This window comes from Pogoniulus pusillus, chromosome 28 (genome assembly GCF_015220805.1).
Source record: "Pogoniulus pusillus isolate bPogPus1 chromosome 28, bPogPus1.pri, whole genome shotgun sequence".
Classification (NCBI taxonomy): domain Eukaryota; kingdom Metazoa; phylum Chordata; class Aves; order Piciformes; family Lybiidae; genus Pogoniulus; species Pogoniulus pusillus.
In genome coordinates this window covers 6,344,867-6,364,934 of record NC_087291.1, presented here as the reverse complement: position 1 = coordinate 6,364,934, position 20,068 = coordinate 6,344,867, and the positions used below count along the sequence as shown (strand labels likewise).

Genomic DNA, 20,068 nt, shown 5'->3' with positions numbered 1-20,068 from the left:
AGCTGGTGTGTGTCTTGGTGTGTGCTTCCAGAGCCGATGTGTGTCTTGGTGTGTGCCTCCAGAGCTGGTGTGTGTCTTGGTGTGTGCCTCCAGAGCTGGTGTGTGTCTTGGTGTGTGCTTCCAGAGCTGGTGTGTGTCTTGGTGTGTGCTTCCAGAGCTGGTGTGTGTCTTGGTGTGTGCTTCCAGAGCTGGTGTGTGTCTTGGTGTGTGCTTCCAGAGCTGATGTGTGTCTTGGTGTGTGCTTCCAGAGCTGATGTGTGTCTTGGTGTGTGCTTCCAGAGCTGATGTGTGTCTTGGTGTGTGCTTCCAGAGCTGATGTGTGTCTTGGTGTGTGCTTCCAGATCTGATGTGTGTCTTGGTGTGTGCTTCCAGAGCTGATGTGTGTCTTGGTGTGTGCTTCCAGATCTGATGTGTGTCTTGGTGTGTGCTTCCAGAGCTGATGTGTGTCTTGGTGTGTGCTTCCAGAGCTGATGTGTGTCTTGGTGTGTGCTTCCAGAGCTGGTGTGTGTCTTGGTGTGTGCTTCCAGAGCTGATGTGTGTCTTGGTGTGTGCTTCCAGAGCTGATGTGTGTCTTGGTGTGTGCTTCCAGAGCTGATGTGTGTCTTGGTGTGTGCTTCCAGAGCTGATGTGTGTCTTGGTGTGTGCTTCCAGAGCTGATGTGTGTCTTGGTGTGTGCTTCCAGAGCTGATGTGTGTCTTGGTGTGTGCTTCCAGAGCTGATGTGTGTCTTGGTGTGTGCTTCCAGAGCCGATGTGTGTCTTGGTGTGTGCTTCAAAAATTATCTTTATAGTTAAGTTATCCCTGAACACACCTTGAGTGCTGTGTCCAGTTCTGGGCTCCTCAATTCAAGAGAGATGTTGAGGTGCTGGAACGTGTCCAGAGAAGGGTGACAAAGCTGGTGAGGGGCCTGGAACACAAATCCTATGAGGAGAGGCTGAGGGAGCTGGGAGTGTGCAGCCTGGAGAGGAGGAGACTCAGGGGGGACCTCATTGCTGTCTACAACTAGCTGAAGGGAGGCTGTAGCCATGTGGGGGTTGGTCTCTTCTGCCAGACAACCAGCAACAGAACAAGGGAACACAGTCTCAAGTTGTGCCAGGGCAGGTCTAGGCTGGGTGTTAGGACAAAGTTGTTGTCAGAGAGAGTGATTGGCATTGGAATGGGCTGCCCAGGGAGGTGGTGGAGTCACTGTCCCTGGAGGTGTTGAAGAAAAGCCTGGCTGAGGCACTTAGTGCCATGGTCTAGCTGACTGGCTAGGGCTGGGTGCTAGGTTGGCCTGGATGATCTTGGAGGTCTCTTCTAACCTGGTTGATTCTATGATTGTATGAACATAAGAAGAAACAAGCCCTGGAAGTGGCAAAGCCAAACAGCAACTAGACTTTGCAACTGATCTTTTTGCCACCAATTGCTGAGAAGTTCCTTTGTGTGCAAAACCACTGTCACCTGTTCCTTATAAAAGTGCCATGTGTTGCTGCAAGCCTCAACTATCCCAGCTCGAGGGAGAACAAAAAACACAACCTTAATTTTCCTAGGAGGATTCATTTTCTGGTGTCTTTATAACTGCATTAGCATTTTAATAGTGCTTTAATTATTTTACATTTGTTTGTTCTTTGGGGAAAAAAAAATCATTTTGGAAGGCTGCAGTGATCATCACACCAGGAGCTTTTGGATTCACCAAGTGAAATAGTGTTTGGTGCATTGCAAATGTCATTTCATAACTTCTTTTTACAGTCCCTTTCCTGTCTCACCTGAACATGCTTCTGTCTTACCTCTCCCTGCACATATTCCTCATCTCAGACTGGCACCAAACACATCCACCCCTGATGCCTGCCTTTCATGGGGATAGAGGAAGTAGTTGTTATGTACAATTTAGCCTGCAATTGGAAGGATCAAAATGCCTTTCCTAAATGCACAATTATAGTAAGTGCAGTTTCAGCTGCTGCTGCAGTTTGCCTGCCTATAGCTGCATAACGGAAGCATAGAGTATAAGAAGGACATTTGACAGAAGGAAAATGAACAGCAGTTTGCTTTTCAAGCTATCTGATCTTAAACACAAGTGTGCAAAGCCCGACCTCACTAATGCATGCTGCTGTATTTGTTCACATACATAAAATATTAAACTTATTAAAAGGCTTATTTATTTAGTATGAAAGATAATACTCTCCCTCATTAAATTACCAGCATTGCATTCTAGGCAGATGTATTGGGAAGCAACTTCACATGCCTGGGGAAAAGCAGTGAAAACAATACAGGGAGGATCCTAATTGCAGCTGCTTTTGTAGAACAATAATGTATTACACAGTAATAACTGTATGGAGAAACACACAACCACACTCCCCACCCCCCACCCCCCCCCAACTCCACTAGATGTGTAGGTGTGCTTGTATTGATTATGTGATTTTGCTTGATTAATATTTTATGGAGAGTAACACTGAAAATATGCTGCTGCAAGTAATAGAGTCACACTTACATTTTTAATAGTTCAGGTAGTAAATCAACCTGCAAAACTCACTAAGTAACTTGTTAGTGATGGGTGACAGTAGACCTGTTATCTGAAAGTAATGGGCATTGTTTCCCAGGCATTAAAACAAGAATCAGACTTATCACAGAATTATCATAGATAATGCTGTGTTCAGTTTTGGACTCCCCAGTTGAAGAGGGGAGGGATCTGATGGAGAGGGTCCAGTGGAGGGCTACGAGGATGATTAAGGGACTGGAGGGCATGGCTTATGAGGAGAGGCTGAGGGACCTGGGGCTGCTTAGTCTAGAAAAAAGAGAAGACTGAAAGGGGATTTGATAAATGTTTATAAGTATCTGAGGCCTGGCCAGGAGTGGGGGGACAGGCTCTGCTCACTGCTCCCTGGGATAGGACAAGGAGCAATGGGTGTAAGTTGCAGCTCAGGAGGTTCTGCCTCAGCACAGGGGAGAACTTCTTTACTCTGAGGGTCACAGAGCACTGGCACAGGCTGCCCAGAGAGTCTGTGGGGTCTCCTTCTCTGGAGACTTTCCAGGCCTGTCTGGATGTGTTCCTCTGTGATCTGTGTTAGATAGCATTGTCCTGCTCTGGCAGGGGGGTTGGACTTGCTGATCTCCTTGGGTCCCTTCCAACCCCTAATATCCCATGATTCTGTGATCATAGAATCAACCAGGTTGGAAGAGAACTCCAAGATCATCCAGTCCAACCTAGCACCCAGCCCTAGACAATCAACTAAGTGCCTCATCCAGTCTTTTATTTCTTTTATGTGAGATAATATAAATCATGATGGTAGTAATTTGCTTTACTGAGGCTGAATATTTGAGTCTAGTAGGAAATTCAAGTTTTGGACATCAAGCAGTGATGTTTAAGTTAATAGAAGCCCACTTGTGCAACCAAGAGTAGGATTTGACTATGAATTAAGATACTAAGAACCATTTGTAAAATGAATCACTATTATGTGTCACAGCATTTTATCTGCCTAAACTGACCTACAGACTAAACAAAGAGGACTCTTCAGTCACCAGTGAAGTGACAAGACAGGGAGGCTGTTGATGTGGTAGAGCAAGCCAAAATGCAACACTGAAGGAATGTGGAAGGGGAAGAGACATGCTAGCTCAAACCACTGCCTAAATTTGAGTGATCAGCTGAATCTTGGGTCCTTCATGCATTAGCTCAGCCAGCAGAAGACAGTCATTGCTGGGTTAAATTTATAAAAGGCTGAAGCAAAATAGCCCAGAAGTTAAGTCCCATGCATTCAAATGCAATACCTAGAGCCATGTGTCTAGCAGTGAACTGACCCCAACTGCACCACTGGCCACCTCCAGCTCAGGAGGGTGTGAGGACCATGCAGAGCTTGCACAGCTTTGTAACAGCTCTGCTGGAATTCACTTTGCTCGTTGTAAGCTTGTTTACAGCTTTCTGTGTTCATCCTTCTCATCTGCATCTTGCTCATTCTAGCTTTGCCAACCCACGAGGAAGTTATGCCCTTTTTTTGATGTAGCCCAAGAAAACAAATTGTTAGCTAAGGCCTTATTGGCATTAGTATTAACTGCTTAACCTGGCTAACTTTGTTTGCAGACTGCGGGTTGAACGTGCACAAGCAGTGCTCTAAATACGTGCCCAATGACTGCCAGCCAGACCTGAAGAGGATAAAGCGAGTCTACTGCTGCGACCTGACCACACTGGTGAAAGCCCACAATACCCAGAGGCCCATGGTCGTGGACTCCTGCATCCGAGAGATCGAAGCGAGAGGTTGGTGTGCTTGGGAGAGCAGCGGGCGCAGATGAAGGGAGATGATGTGCTAAGGCAGGGCAGGGTGCAATGCTGATGCACACTGAAGGCAGGATGAGAGAAGGGTTTTGTTAGTGCAGGTGATACATTGCTTTGCATTAGCTTAGTGAAATTCAATCATGGCATTTCCTAATGCAATTGCCTGAAATGCCTTCTGAAAACATGTCAGAACATGCATTACATTACACTTCTGGAAGTGCTGAACTGTAAAGTGAACTTGGAGCTCATGGTTACGTGTCCCTTTCATTATTTCCTTTTTACATACCCTGGGACACCTTCAGTTTCTGAGCAATCAGTTTTAATTAATAACCTTTCAAAAGACTGAAGTGACTCAGACAAGTGAGGTCACAGGCTGTGGTAGGTCACAGGCTGTGGTAGGTCACAAACTGTGCAAGCTTTGCCGTGATGCTCAGGTACTGACTGATGGGTACCACGGCTCAAGCAGCATGGCGCAGCCCAAACTCCAGCTTGTGACAATTTTCGGTACACAAGCTGGAAGAAATCCCACATCCTCTTCAACACAACGAAGTAACCATTGCTTTAGATACAACACAGATGCAACATGGCTTGAGTTCAACACAACAAAGTAACTGTTTACTTTAGCTACAGCACAGATACAACTTTGCTTTAGTTCAACACAACTAAGTAACCATTGTTTTAGATACAACACAGATGCAACATTGCTTTAGTTCAACACAACAAAGTAACTGTTTGCTTTAGATAGCCAAGGTGGATCTCACGCAAAAAAAGCCACATTGCCCTATTAGTCATAGCTTCACCACAGGAATCTCATGACATTGAATTCATGGCATCCCAGTAATCTGCATGGCAACAGAATGATGCTAGCCACAGGGATTTCACACACATGTATCATCTACTGAAATCAATCAAAGGGTTACATCTCCCACACTGCTCTGAAAGCTCTACTGGGATTCATCACTTCAGGGACAAACAGAAAGAACAGCTTGGACTAAGACAGAAGAGCTTTATGCTGATGATATAGCAGGAGGATAAGTTGCATTTGAGCTCCAATTTCTTACTTTATTGGTTAAGATAAAATCTGCTGGCCACTGCATTTTTTCAACATCTTTTTTTTTCCCTTTATTTCCTTAGTTGCAACAGAACTCTGTAAGATATTGATTTCATTCCTAAGAAACAAAGTGTATTGCACCTGACAAGTGGGTTAGACTGTGCATAGTCACAATCAGAGTTTCTGGAATTAAATAACATATGTGGCTAGCTCTGCCCTACGTTTCATGTTGGTGTGGAGCAATGTAGGGAGAGTGGTGCAAGTGAGGCCCGTTGTGAAAGAACTGTGGAAGGGATGTACTGATGGGCAGAAGAACAGTATCCATCGCATCTGTCAGCTGTGTATAAGTAAAAGCTGGCAGCAAAACTAGGAACAAATGTGCTCATGGGAAAGGGCATCTCTGCCTTGCATAGCTATTTGTCATTAAGCAACTGGTAAAAGGAAAGGAGACCTCTAAAGCTTTATTAATTGCAGCCAAATCCAGGGAAATCCACTGCATAAAATGAGTAAATCGTTATGAAATCACGTGCCTCAGCATTAGCAAATTGCAATATCTTCCTCTAGCATAATCAACCACATCCCTAGCAAAAATCAGAATTGTATAAGTTCTAGGATTCTTGAATCCTTTTAAAAAACAATGTAAAATTATCCTGCTCCTTCCTTAAATGCCTCAGAATTTCACATTGCAGCATTTTGCTACCTTTACTAGATCTGTTGTTCTTGCTTCATGTTTTTTTAAGCCTAAATACTTGTTGGTTGCTGAAGCAAAGTTAACCAAGATTTGTGTGTGTGTGTTTCAGGTTTAAAGTCTGAGGGGCTCTACAGAGTGTCAGGCTTCACTGAGCACATTGAAGATGTGAAAATGGCCTTTGATCGAGGTACACCTTTTTTTATTATCCATTTATTATCTGAGCTTCTATTGGTACTGTGGTAGCAAAACTGACATATAAGCAGAAGTGCAGAAAACAGCCTGACTTTTCTGAGTTCTTAATCCATAGTGCTTTGCATAAGACATTGTATGTCATAGTTGCAGGGAATGATTAAACAGCAAGTGATGGCAGGCAGGAGGCTAAGTGCACCAAGGACTGGATGATTGCTCAGCCTAGCAGCACAGCCTGGGCTCCTAGTTCAAGTGCAAGCCTACATAGCACCAGGGAAAAGGTCTTAGTCCTGTCTTTAATACACTCAGTGCTTTACAATACAATACCATCTTTATGAGTTTAAGAACCAGGAACTCCAATTGGGAAGTTGTTCTGCATGGAGCCTTGTAGAAAGCACTGCACATCTGTGATTGCATCTGCACAACAGATGAGAAGGGCATGGAGGTGATGGGTTGTATTAACATACAATAAACTAAAATGCTTCCTGCCTGCCAACCCCCTGCCCTTCTGGACTGATTTTGCTGATTATGTTGGTTCTGGTCGTACACAGAGTCTTTGCACACAGGACTAATTCTAATACATATGTAAGTGGGTGCAGAGCAGTGCCTTCATCAACAGAAACCTCATTTTCAAGTACATTTAACAAGTTACATAAAGATTTTTTTTTCTCCTTTGCCATAGTGTTTTCCTTCTTAAATAGTTTTTTTCAGGTGTTGCTTCTGCCATATTAAGGAGTAGGGTCAAGCACAGCCCATGGGTTTGAGGCAGGTCCTGGTCAAGCCAGAAAATCAGGCTGCTGCTCAGGGTACTGGCCAGAAGTGTGCATGGCCAGACAGAGGCATGGCCATGATGCAGCTGGAGACAGCTATGATGTCTCTCAGGCAGGGACTGGGAGCCACAGGAGCCCACAGGTAGGAGGTGCTGAGGCTCCTGGGGAAGCTGGGCAGGGCCAGAAAGATCTGTGGGTATCAGTTACTGTGTCTTTTTGTTTGGAGATGATTTTTCATGCAGATGTCACTGGCAAGGAAAGTCTGAGGAATTTGCTAAGTGATTACTTCTGTGGCATACCAAAATATCCTTTAAAAAACAATACAGCTTTTCAAATGTGTTGAAGGTTGCAGTTGTGAATATATGCACACACAGACATAGATCAGCCACAACCTGGGTGAAAGGGATGCTCAGTGATATGCCTATCATAGGAAGAACTGTGCTGCAGATGTGCTACATGAAGGAGTACTGCTGAGAGGGTAACAGTCCCCATAGGTCCCATTCTGCTTCCCGCAGGTCGATATGGCCAGGAGAACCCTTTTGTTCTGTGTGTTAGTTCTCCTCTAAGTGTATCAATCTGAATGAAGCCCAGAAGTACAAGCTGAAGAGGGAAGAGTTTGAAGAAAGCAGATGAACATTTCTGTCTGTGTGTAGCTAGAACAGTGCTGCAGCTCTACTTCCTTTGCAAAAGCTTTGAACCGTGGGAGCCAGTGCAGTTTCACAGCAGCATATCTTCTATTATTGCCTATATTCATGGCATACTCTGGTGGCAATACACACTTGAATTAGACACACAGCAATTAAGAAGGTGTGATGGACTGGCAAAGAGCAGCACCTAGAAACAGGAAGACTAAGGTCAGTAAGCAGTATTAGATTTCCAAAGGGGGAAAAAATACAGCATGGATAAACACAAGGAAGCAGCAAAAGCAAGAACAGTGCTCAGGCTCTGAGGAAAAGCTTTGAGCATAAATTGATAAAAAAAGCTGTGTCTTCATTTTCTTTCAACAATCTCATCAGGGGAAAGGGCTAAGAAAGGAGAGTTTTGCCTTGAATAATGCTAAAAGCAGCAGAACAGTGAACAAAACCTTGTTATGAGATAATCATAGAATCACAGAATCAACCAGGTTGGAAGAGACCTCCAAGATCTTCCAGTCCAACCTAGCACCCAGCCCTAGCCAATCAACCAGACCATGGCACTAAGTGCCTCATCCAAGCTTTGCTTCAGCACCTCCCTGGGCAGCCCATTCCAATGGCAATCACTCTCTCTGTGAAGAACTTCCTGCTAACATCCAGCCTAGACCTGCCCTGGCACAACTTGAGATTGTGTCCCCTTCTTTTGTTGCATGACTAGAGTGTTGCTGAAACCAGAAACTAAGAACTTTGAAAACTATCCAGTTTTGAGTATCTTCTCCCTGAACTGAGATTGAAAAGCAGGAGCTGGAGATGTCTGCAGAAAGGGAATTAAATGTTTTGTTCTGACCTGTGGGCTGTGAGGCTGTAAGGCAATTGTGAACTGGCAGAAGGTTGAATTGGCAACACATTTCCAACATGACAGCTCAGAGCTTTCTCCCTGTCAAATCTAGGTTTACTAAAATGGGGACTCCACTCTCCTTTTTTGCATGCCCGCCCCACAGGTAGGAACACCACATTTCTGCTGTCCATTTACCTCTGCTTAGTCCTAGAAGCCAGCAGGCAGTGGGCTATCCCAAGCTAGGAGAGCAGGGAGCTGAGCCAGGTGGCATTTGTTCCAATTGTTGTTCCAATTTCACTTTCAGCCCAGGAAGTGAAGTTTGTGGGAGTGTTGCAGATCTGTTGCTTCTACATTCTAGCAAAAGTGGAAGGGAAAAAGAACTAAAAAATGAAAATCTGTGTCTGAAATGCAAAATGGAGAATTCCTGATCAATTCTGGCTAATAGATAAGTGTTGCAGCAGAAACAGCCCTATCTGTGGCCACATCACTATCACAGGCATCTCTGCAGCACGCTGCAAAGCAGAAGGTTAATGTGTCTTTATAGAGTTGGGACAGTTAGCTGTCAAAGTGGAAGCTAGGAGCAGGGGGATGGACCAGAGAAGAGGATTCTTCAATCTAATGGATCGTTTGGGCATGATGCTAGACAATGTATGTACAGGAGCCAGGAATTAATTGAGGTTTATGAGTTAAAGACTTTTTCTTAAACATGCAACTCTCTGAAATAAGCTTCTAGGAGAAGTGGGCATAAAAAATCTTACTAGTTTTGAAGTGGAAGAGGAGGGGTTTGTGAGCAGGATTATATGGCGTGGGCTCTGCAGTAGCTGAGCACTGCACTCTAGCATTACAGAGGTCCCTCCTTGCCCATCACTTCCAAGACAGTGCACTTCTGCATCTCTGGAAATACAGCTTTTAATGAAAGGGGTTGAAAACAACCAAGCAAATAGTCTTCTGGTTTTAATGCACGGGATTTGAAGGATGCATCTTTCAAACAATGTCACCAAGCTTTCTGTTTTCCCAAGCTCTCTGTCAAGCCGCAGGAGCCAGAATACAGAAGACAGGGATGAGGCACAGGGGCTGACTCAGCGCTAGAGACCTCTCCTGCTGATCTCATGTGCAGCTGAAGGGCTGCACTGAAGAGAAGACAGCCTTCCCTCTGGCTAATTCTGCCTTGCCAAAGGGATACTCACTTGGGTTGGGTTTTTTTCCTCAAAGAATTATAGCAAGTACAGAAAAGCAAAGGCAGGTTTGAAAGTTAACATCTCTGAAAGAGAAAGGTATCCTACAGAATATTATCTAGGTCCAATGAAGCTTCAGTAGTCAGTTTTAAAACAGGGAGAAGTTGATCCTCATCTGATTTAAACTAAGACTCCCTTCCAAAGCCAAAGCAGGGTAAATGCTCCTACTGTAAATTAGCATTAGGCTCTCTGTGGCACTGACAATGTTCCATTTTAGTGATATTTGTAATGAGGAGGGGAATAATGTGGATTTATTTAATCTGGTGAATGTTGGTGCTGTAGAATGACAGTTGCTCCCTGTCAGCATTGTTGAGCTGTGGCGTTGTGGCATCCAGAAAACTCCCATTGTGTGCTGCATCCACAGAGCTGCCATTGTCACCAGCGCATTCTGTCCCCCTGCTTGTTTTTTATGACTGGCTGGTACAATGTACTTGATAAAAATATTATGCTGTTAAATATTGCATGAGTACATAAGGGAAGCCTAACTAATATTCACTCTTTTGCCAGTGTAGCTGAAAACCTGACATGTGCCAAACCCAAGGAAAACCACAAAGAAAGATGTTAGTGTGGCAAAAGTTACACAATAAAAACAAAGAGCTAAGGGGAAAAGAATTTAAATAGAAATGTAATTCAGTATTCAGAGAGCATAGCTGAGGCTTTAAGAATGCAGTACTTACTCCATTTCATTCTCTAATAAACTATTGATATGTTTCTATAGCATCCAAAATCAGCTGAATCCTTTAAGGAACAGAATAAAGACTTTCCTTGTCTTGAGATATTCAAGCTTCAACATAATGCAACAATTTATATTGGGAGTCAAAGCAATGAGGAAAGAGAAATGATAGAGTTTGGGTGTGATTAGATGTGCAAAGCTGGAATAAGCTATTCATGATGATTAGGGGATTGGAGCACTGCCTGATGAGGAGAGGCTGAGGGAGCTGGGGGTGTGCAGCCTGCAGAAGAGGAGGCTCAGAGCAGACCTCATTGCTGTCTACAACTACCTGAAGGGAGGCTGTAGCCAGGTGGGGTTGGTCTCTTCTCCCAGGCAACCAGCAACAGAACAAGGGGACACAGTCTCAAGTTGTGCCAGGGGAGGTCTAGGCTGGAGGTTAGGAGGAAGTTGTTGCCAGAGAGAGTGATTGGCATTGGAATGGGCTGCCCAGGGAGGTGGTGGAGTCACTGTCCCTGGAGGTGTTCAAGAAAAGCCTGGATGAGGCACTGAGTGCCATGGTCTGGTTGATTGGATGGGGCTGGACTGGATGATTTTGATTGGATAGGTTGGACTGAATGGATAGTTTGGACTGGGTGGTCTTGGAGATCTCTTCCAACCTGGTTAATTCCAGGATTCTATGATTAAAGTTTACTGTACTGAAGAGTGAAAAAGAAATACTTAGTTCATACAGTATGCTTCTGAAGAGAATTCTCTCTTAAATTGCATCGTGATTTTAATGACAATTAATTCACTTTTCATTTTTAATGCTTTGAAGTATGTTTAAAAATACAAATCCAGGTATCTGGTGTGGATAAGAAACAAGTGCAGCCAGCCAAGGGCCTTCAAAAGAAAAGGCAAAACAAATGGGGAGAAGCAATTAAAAAGTTACGTAGGGAAAATAAAAGTCTACCTTCCTCTATGTAGCCACTGCAGAAATGTGTAGATATATTACAACCCATGTCTTGTTAAACTCACTTTAAAATTACCTCCAGTGCATTTCCAGTGCATGTACCTGTGCCTCTGAAGTGAAGAGAAAAATCTTTGACTCAGGCATCAATGCATTTTTTCTGTAGCAAGCAAAGGTATGCTTAAGAAGTACATTTGAAGTACTCTGTAGTTGGAAGCACCTCTAGCTGAAGTGTTCCTTTAAGGAAGCATGCTGGGCTGCTTTGTAAAAGCACTAAATAAATAACAGTTCCATTTAGTGTACTGGTGACCTGGATAATAGAGGCAACATTGTGCTTTGCTGTGTCTGTTCCGATGCAGCTCCTGGCTCCTTGGAGGTGTCTGTTTTCAGTGAAGCATTCTGAGTGCTCAGTGTCCATCAATTAAATAGAGCTCTCCACACAAAGCCTTCCATGACTAATGCTACCGTGCCTGGAACGTGTGGATTAAACAAAAGATTGGGGCAGTGTAAACATCCTCCTAGGGCTTATTGATGCTGTATTAAATTAAATGTTGATGGATGTATTCAGACTGCTCAGCTGCACCAAGAAAGGCTGCTTGTTTGAAACACTTAAGCATATAATCTCCTCTTGATGAGAACATGTAGTGCTATTAGTCTTAATGAGAGTTATGTGCATACACTGGACAAGACACAGCCCTTCAAGATTAATGCTACAGGTTTGTATCAAATGTCTACAATCAATACAAACTCTTTTACTCTGCTATGAAAGCCTTTATCACCATCTTAGATGCCATCTATCAAGCACACCCACTCCTCTGGCTGTATCAGGGTATGTCTACAAGCACCAGTTATTGTGAGACAAGCCAGGCTTTGCAGCACGTCAGCACCTCGGTAGTAACAGCCCAAGCTTGTGCTTGCACCTCCTAGCAGATACAAGCAAACTCCTCTGTTGTTCGAACAAGTGTAGCTTCACATCGCCCCCACTCACCATATGGTCCTAATCTTACAGAATCATACAATGCTTTGGTTTGGGAGGAACCTTTTAAAGTCGTCTAGGACAACTCCCTTGCAATGAGCAGGGACATTTTCAACTAGATCGGGTTGCTCAGAGCTGTGTTTGACCTTTTGGACCCTGTCTGCTCAGCCTGACCTTGAATGTTTACAGGGTGCTTCTATGACCTTTGTGGGCAAATTGTTCCAGTGTTTTATCACCTCGATGTAAATAATTTCATCCTCATATCTAGGCTAAATCTACCTTCTTTCAGTTTAAAACCGTTATCCCCTGTCACAACAGATCCTGCTAAAAAGATTGTTCCCATCTTTTCTCACAGTCCTTCTTTAGATACTGAAAGGCTGCAATAAGGCCTCACTGGAGACTTCTCCAGGCTGAACAACCCCAGCTCATGTTTTGTGCTCACAACATCAAGAGAAGCACTAGTATTGTCACTTGAAATGTGGGGGTTAAGGACTACAGGGTACAGCTGATCTAGAAGTAGCCTGAGGTAAAGCTGGGGGTTAAATCCAGACAGCCTCAGCCTTTGCTTGGCCAGTGTCCTAGCCCATATTTCTACTGGTGGGCCACCAAGGACAGATCCCAGGTGGAGAGGACAGTGTAATTTCTCAGTCTGAAGAAAAATGTGGGTATGAGGTAGTACAAAACAGATGTAGTAATTAGAACTTGAAAGATAATAGTAATCCAGCCTCACTGATAGCTCTTGTAACTTCCCTCGTTGCAAGCCCTGCTTTGGTCACTTGTAAATGAAGCTGGTGTGATTAAGAGTACTCTGTAATTGAGTTCTGCCTAACTGCCTTATAATATGTGGCAAACAAAGTGCATGCCATTTCACTTGCATAATTCATCTCTCTAGCTGTTCATCCATTACAAGTACCCACATTCATTTAACAAACTGCAACCCACATTTCAGAATAAACTGTGCAGCTGAATGCCACAACATGTCTATTTATGGTCAGATCTTTGCTATAAATAAGTCAGTCAACTATTAAGACATTAGAGGACATCTAGAAAATAAGGCAGCTTTCTTACTAGCTCATCACTAGAGAGAGGCTGGTACAGGGCTTACAAAATGTGCATGCTTCCTCTGACTTTTCCTACCAGTTTAGAGCTCTCACTAGAGAGAGGCTGGTACAGGGCTTACAAAATGTGCATGCTTCCTCTGACTTTTCCTACCAGTTTAGAGCTCTCACCAGAGAGAGGCTGGTACAGGGCTTACAAAATGTGCATGCTTCCTCTGACTTTTCCTACCAGTTTAGAGCTCTCACTAGAGAGAGGCTGGTACAGGGCTTACAAAATGTGCATGCTTCCTCTGACTTTTCCTACCAGTTTAGAGCTCTCACCAGAGAGAGGCTGGTACAGGGCTTACAAAATGTGCATGCTTCCTCTGACTTTTCCTACCAGTTTAGAGCTCTCACTAGAGAGAGGCTGGTACAGGGCTTACAAAATGTGCATGCTTCCTCTGACTTTTCCTACCAGTTTAGAGCTCTCACCAGAGAGAGGCTGGTACAGGGCTTACAAAATGTGCATGCTTCCTCTGACTTTTCCTACCAGTTTAGAGCTCTCACCAGAGAGAGGCTGGTACAGGGCTTACAAAATGTGCATGCTTCCTCTGACTTTTCCTACCAGTTTAGAGCTCTCACCAGAGAGAAGCTGGTACAGGGCTTACAAAATGCAGATGCTTCCTCTGGTTTTTCCCACCAGTCTCCTGAGGGTCATTATAAATTTGTTAATTCTCTATGCTTCTGTTTCCTCAAGTGAAAGTATAAAGAATGGTTTGCACTGCTGTGCATTAGTCTGCAGATCATAGAATCAACCAGGTTGGAAGAGACCTCCAAGATCATCCAAGCCAACCTAGCACCCAGCCCTAGCCAATCAACTAGACCATGGCACTAAGTGCCCCATCCAGGCTTTGCTTCAACACCTCCAGGGACGGTGACTCCACCTCCCTGGGCAGCCCATTCCAATGCCAGTCACTCTCTCTGGAAACAACTTCCTCCTAACATCCAGCCTAGACCTCCCCTGGAACAGCATGAAATTGTGTCCCCTTGTTCTCTTGTTGGTTGCCTGGGAGAAAAGTCTGCCCCCCACCTGACTACAGAATGCATGATAGGAACAAGTTATTAACAGCTTCTTTTCAGTGAATAAGTAGACCAAATTAAATAAGTATGTTATGAGTTTTCCTCCAGTGTAAAAACATTGCAGATTGTTGATATAAGCAGCAGCCTCTCCAAAAGATGTCAATAATTACTTTTTTACTGTAAGATAAAGGATCTATCATTCTTCATTCACATACTGTAAAGCTGCTAGCAATATCTTCTCATTTAAGCCTTCTAGATATTTTCAGGTTGTTTTTTTCTTGCCAGATCAGACACAATAAATCTGAATTAGAAGCCTAGCTTTGCTAAAATCAAAATTAGCTTGGTTTCAAAATGATTTCTTCTCCTCTTCTAGATGGTGACAAGGCTGATATTTCTGCCAGTATGTATCCAGACATAAACATCATTGCTGGAGCACTGAAGCTATATTTCAGAGACTTACCCATTCCTGTGATCACCTATGATACCTATTCCAAGTTCATAGAGGCAGCAAGTAAGTACTGCACTGTAATCTGTACCAATCTTTAATTGCATTTGCCATCTATGAAGCTAAGTTAAAGAAAAAGAAATAATGGACAATTAATTGGAAGAATTCTTTCACATGAAGCTTTTGTCTGGTTGTTAATTGCATTGGACATCAGGCAGAGTTAAGAAATAAATGCAGGGTACCAAAATAACAGAGAGCAGTTTCAGAAAGGGTGATTTCAGTGTCAGGCACTGAAGCTATGACACACTCTGGGATGGAGTTTTGAGTGGAGTCCTTTGCTTTTTTCTTGTAAATGACCCAAATTCCATGCCAAGAAGCAGAATGCCCAACGCTATTGCAAGGACTGCATCTGGCACTGGGAGGGCCCAGGGCTGCCGTTACAGCTGCAGCACTGTCTGCCAGATGCAGGCAAGACTGGGTGATCAGGAAAGAGTCAGGGCTGATTAAACAATGTAAGCTTTGAGGGTGCATCCTGCTTTCCCACTGTTTTCCTCATTTCCCATAACCTAGCCCCCTTTGGCAACAAATTGCCCTGCAGACAAGCACACCTCCTCCACCAGCAGTGAGAGATCAGAGCACCGAGACAGCCCATAAAGCACATCCACCCCACAGTTCAGGTGCATCTGGCGTTCATTAGGTCCTGTATTATCTACCCCACGTCCAGATGGCAGGACAGGTAGTTACCCCACACCCAAAGCCAGCAGTCGTGGGTGCACACTGTCTGGGAGGGAGCAGGACAGCAGCATTAATTGCCATGATGCTGGCAGAGAGAGCTGTGATTTGCCTCAAATTCTGCTCTCCGGGGCACAGTTTTCACATAATGATAGTGAATACTCACGAGTTGGATTGCATCCAAATCAGTTTGCTAGCAACAGTTCCAGAGACCTGAGGCATCTGATAAGCAGCATGGTTTCTTCTTCCAAAAAAAACATCCTTACTACTTTTGAAAGGGCACTTGATCCATCAATAGGCAGCAGCAAGAGTGGTCTGTCTGTGTGACTTCCCTTCCCCTCTTCCTTACCCACCTTGCATTCACTGTGCAACCACAGTTACCTCTCTTCTGCACTCTCCTCTTCTTCTTTGGCAGAGAAATTGTTTTTGCTCATCACTTCTCCTATAAAAAAAGCATGTCTGGAGGAAGCAGTTCCTGTTGTGTTGATACACCAGTCTCTTAAAAGCAGGAGACAGAGATTCTTAATCTTCTCCAGTGTTGGGCCCCTGGTGTCATTTGTATGAGAAGTGATGCAGCACAGAACTCTGACAGTTCACAGCTTAGGCATCTATACATTTCATGGAAAATACATGTAAATCCTGATCACATTTTTAGGGAGATTGTCAAATAGTCTTAAATGAGCACTGATGCCCTCCAGTCACTGATATCTGCATATTTAAATATGTTTAGAAATCTTTATGTAATCCCTTGCCAGTTCAATCTCTAGCTGAACTAATATATGCAAGCATAGTCTCTAAGAGCAGATATCCACAGTCTCGTTTGGTTTTGAAGGCTAACAGAAGTCATCTTATATAAGAGGGCAGGAGTGCCATCCAGAGGCACCTGGACAGGCTGGAGAGGTGTGCCCAGGCCAACCTCATGACATTCAACAGGGACAAATGTAAGGTCCTACACCTGGTTTGGCACAATCCCAAGCACAAATCCAGGTTTCTGCACATTTATCCTGCATTGGTAATCAAAAGAAAATCTGGATTAGTATCTGGGAAGCCAAATGTAAGGTCCTGCACCTGGTTTGGCACAATCCCAAGCACAACTCCAGGTTGGGTGGCAAAAGGCTGAGAGCAGCCCTGAGGAAAAGGACCTGGGGGTCTGGGGTGATGAAAAGCTCAGCATGAGCCTGCAGTGTGAGTGCAGCCCAGATAGCAACTGTGTCCTGGGCTGCAGCAAGAGCAACGTGGCCAGCAGGGCAAGGGAGGGGATTCTGCCCCTTTGCTCTGCTCTCCTCTGAGCTCATCTGGAGTCCTGTGTGCAGTTCTGGAGCCCCCAGCACAAGAAGGATGTGGAACTGTTGGGGCCAGTTCAGAGGAGGCCACAAATATGCTCAGAGGGCTGCAGTGGCTCTGCTATGAGGACAGGCTATGAAAGCTGAGGCTCTTCAGCCTGGAGAAGAGAAAGGGTTCAAGAAGACCTTATAGTGGACTTCTAATATCTGAAGGGGACCTACAGGAAGGCTGGGGAAGGACTATTGACAAGGTCTTGTAATGACAAGACAAGGAGGAATAAGTTTAAACTGGCAAAGGGGAGATTCAAACTAGATGTTAGGAAGAAGTTCTTTGCAGTGAGGGTGGTGAGACACTGGCACAGGTTGCCCAGGGAGGTTGTGGCTGCTCCCTCCCTGGAGGTGTTCAAGGCCAGGTTGGATGAGGCCTTGAGTGACCTGTTCTAGTGGGAGGTGTCTCTGTCTATGGTGGGGGGTTGGAACTGGATGAGCTTTGAGGTCCCTTCCAACCTAAACCATTCTATGAGTCTATGATTCTATATCTATAAAGTCAGTTCTGGGCAAAATATTACCAAGCACTGCACAAAGCTCAGGTGCCACACCTGTCTAGGGCTGTAAACAGAGCTACAGAGCCAAGAGACTGCTACTGGGAGGCCATCTTGATGATTTCTTTGTAAAGCTGTTTTAGGGAGGGTTGTTTTTTTGTTTCTTTCTTTGAGGTTTTTTTGCTCCTTCCCCCCCCCCCCCCCCCCCCCCTTTTGAGGATGCAGAAGTTGCTGATAAGCTCCATGTTTGTGAGTTTTATATTAATCCCTCCAAGCACAGTCAATGGCTTGTAAATGGCTGCATAATAATAAGTTAGTTTTCTGCATTATTGCTGTTTACAAATGGAAATCCTTATTAACATCAATCTTGTTGGGTGTTTTCACAGAAATCTCCAACCCTGATGAACGACTAGAAGCAATACATGAAGTGTTGATGTTACTCCCTGCTGCTCACTACGAGACTCTTAGATACCTAATGATTCATCTCAAAAAGTGAGTTCATTGGCATGCAGGGTAATTCTTGAAGAGCTCAACAGCTTTCTGCTTTGATAGAAAGATACTACCAAATTTACCTATAAAGCTTCCACTGAGGCCACTAAAACAATAACGTTACAGATAGGCAGAGGAGCTTTGGGCAAATGCATATAAGCTATGCACATCTACAGCACTGATGCTTTTCCTGGCAGATTGCTGCAAAGCTTTGTAGAGTCAAAGAGAGATGAGATTTGTCACCTTTCTCTGTGACAGATAATATCTGAGAAACACTGCAACAGTAGATCCTTCAGAGATGGGCTAGGTGTGCTGCAGTACATCCCTCGATCATGCTGTGCTTCTGCCTCCTCTTACCTCCTGATTTGTCTTGGTGAACAATAACCCTAAAAAGAAAGAGCTGTCTCTTACAAGCTGTTTGCTCACAGCACAGATAAACCAAGAACCAAGCAGGGCCTATTTTTATAGTACTAGTAAAAGCAATACAGACCCTCACCATTTATGTCTCTTGATTTCAAGCACACTCTGCCTCATTTACACTCCAAAGCTTCTTTGGGAATACATAAAGCACCCAAAAGGCCTCCTAAGACATACAAAAGTTTCAGAAGTGCCTAAATTTCATTTCTGAAAGTGAATTGGATGTTTACTGCCTCAAAAGTGCCCAAATTTCATTTCTGAAAGTGACCTAGGTGTATTCTGCCAAGTCTTCCAAGATTACAGGTAGGTAGCTAGGAAAATTATGAAGTGCTTCAAAGAGGATGCCTCACCCTCACTAATTTCAAGCAAGACTGTTTCACAACCCCCTGCTAACTCCACTGGGTATTTACATGCCTCAGGAAATCTTCCTTGTTAAGAGTTTATAAACTGAAGCTGAGTAAAGAGTGGCACAGTCATCTCCAAGCAGGCCTTCATTTAAGGATGTATTGCCCAAGAGGTCTCGCATCTCTAGTTAACGTTTATAGCCCTACTTGGTAACAACAGAAAAGGGGACAAGGGAGGAATAAAGCTACTCACCTTTCACAGGACAAATCCCTGATCTTAGCTTGGTTGTCCTACTGCTTGTAACACAGATGCAGATTTCTAGTATTTTCTGCACTGTGTTGGCCTGCACTACTCTGAACTATTCATGCCAACTTAGAAATACCTTAACTCATGTGAAACTGTGTCAGAGAGCTTGTGTGAAAGTGCATTTCCTGCACGAGCTCATCGTGGAGAGACTTGTCCTCATTTCAAGCTGGCTCAAGTCATTACAACTGACTCATTTTTCCTTTCAGTGACACACTCGGTGGGCATGCAGGAGACTTTTCAGACTGCAGAAAACAGAGTGTGCAAATACCCACCCTAGTCAGTGCCTGTGTACAGACAGCTCTGGATGAACTATGTTGGCTTTTAGGAAGGCCCATGGAGGCTGGAGACAAGCGACCTGCATACAGAATCAGTACCTTCATGTCCCAGCAGCAAATTTTTAATAGGCCATTATTGATTTGCCTTCCTTCTTTTTCACAGCCAGCCTTTGGTTCAGCTGTTGAGCTGAACTGATGAGACAAAAATAGTTCAAGCAGTTGATTAAGCTTTCTCTCTCAAATACCTGCAAGTGACACAATTAATTTCCCCTTCCTTCCCAAATTGTAGCATTCAGCATCTGCATGGAAATCAAGTGCATGTCAGTTGCTATAGGGAAGCTGTTGGAGAGATCTGAATGAAAAATAGGAGAGCATCCTTTGGGTTCAGATTATGCCATTCTGTAGATGAAGTCCCAACTCTGGGTCAATGATGCTCTTCCTGCATCAAGAAAACAGTGTTAAGGAAGTACCTAGAGGATCACAGCCTTTACAAAAAGGAACTGCAACAGGTTAAGTGCACAGAAAACTCAGCACAGGGCAATGTCATCAGTGAAAAATGTGATTGTCACTCAATTAATTCATTAGAATCATAGAATCAACCAGGTTGGAAGAGACCTCCAAGCTCATCCAGTCCAACCTAGCACCCAGCCCTGTCCAATCAACTAGACCATGGCACTAAGTGCCTCAGCCAGGCTTCTTTTGAACCTCTCCAGGGACAGCGACTCCACCACCTCCCTGGGCAAACTGGGTGATCTTGGAGGTCTCTTCCAACCTGCTTGATTCTATGATTCTAATTCTTATACCTCCATGGATAGCTACATGGAAAAATCACTTAAGAGTCACATAAGGGATGTTCAAAGGCACTGGAAACCAT

General features: G+C 44.2%; 1 protein-coding gene and 1 long non-coding RNA gene across 3 annotated transcripts in view; one reads left to right on the top strand and one right to left on the bottom strand.

The window, feature by feature from the left end:
* Window positions 1-20,068, top strand: part of CHN2 (chimerin 2) — a 202,247-nt gene that overhangs the window by 179,575 nt on the left and 2,604 nt on the right. For both annotated transcript variants that reach the window (XM_064167115.1, XM_064167116.1), the window contains 4 exons: window positions 4,051-4,224; window positions 6,094-6,171; window positions 14,734-14,871; window positions 17,749-17,854. In XM_064167115.1, coding sequence (XP_064023185.1) covers window positions 4,051-4,224; window positions 6,094-6,171; window positions 14,734-14,871; window positions 17,749-17,854 — 496 coding nt within the window. The remainder of the gene's footprint in view (window positions 1-4,050; window positions 4,225-6,093; window positions 6,172-14,733; window positions 14,872-17,748; window positions 17,855-20,068) is intronic.
* On the bottom strand, window positions 4,831-8,860 carry LOC135187998 (uncharacterized). Its single transcript, XR_010307530.1, has 2 exons — window positions 8,609-8,860; window positions 4,831-7,777 (listed from the first exon to the last, which is right to left on the bottom strand). It is a non-coding gene; the product is annotated as an uncharacterized LOC135187998 (long non-coding RNA).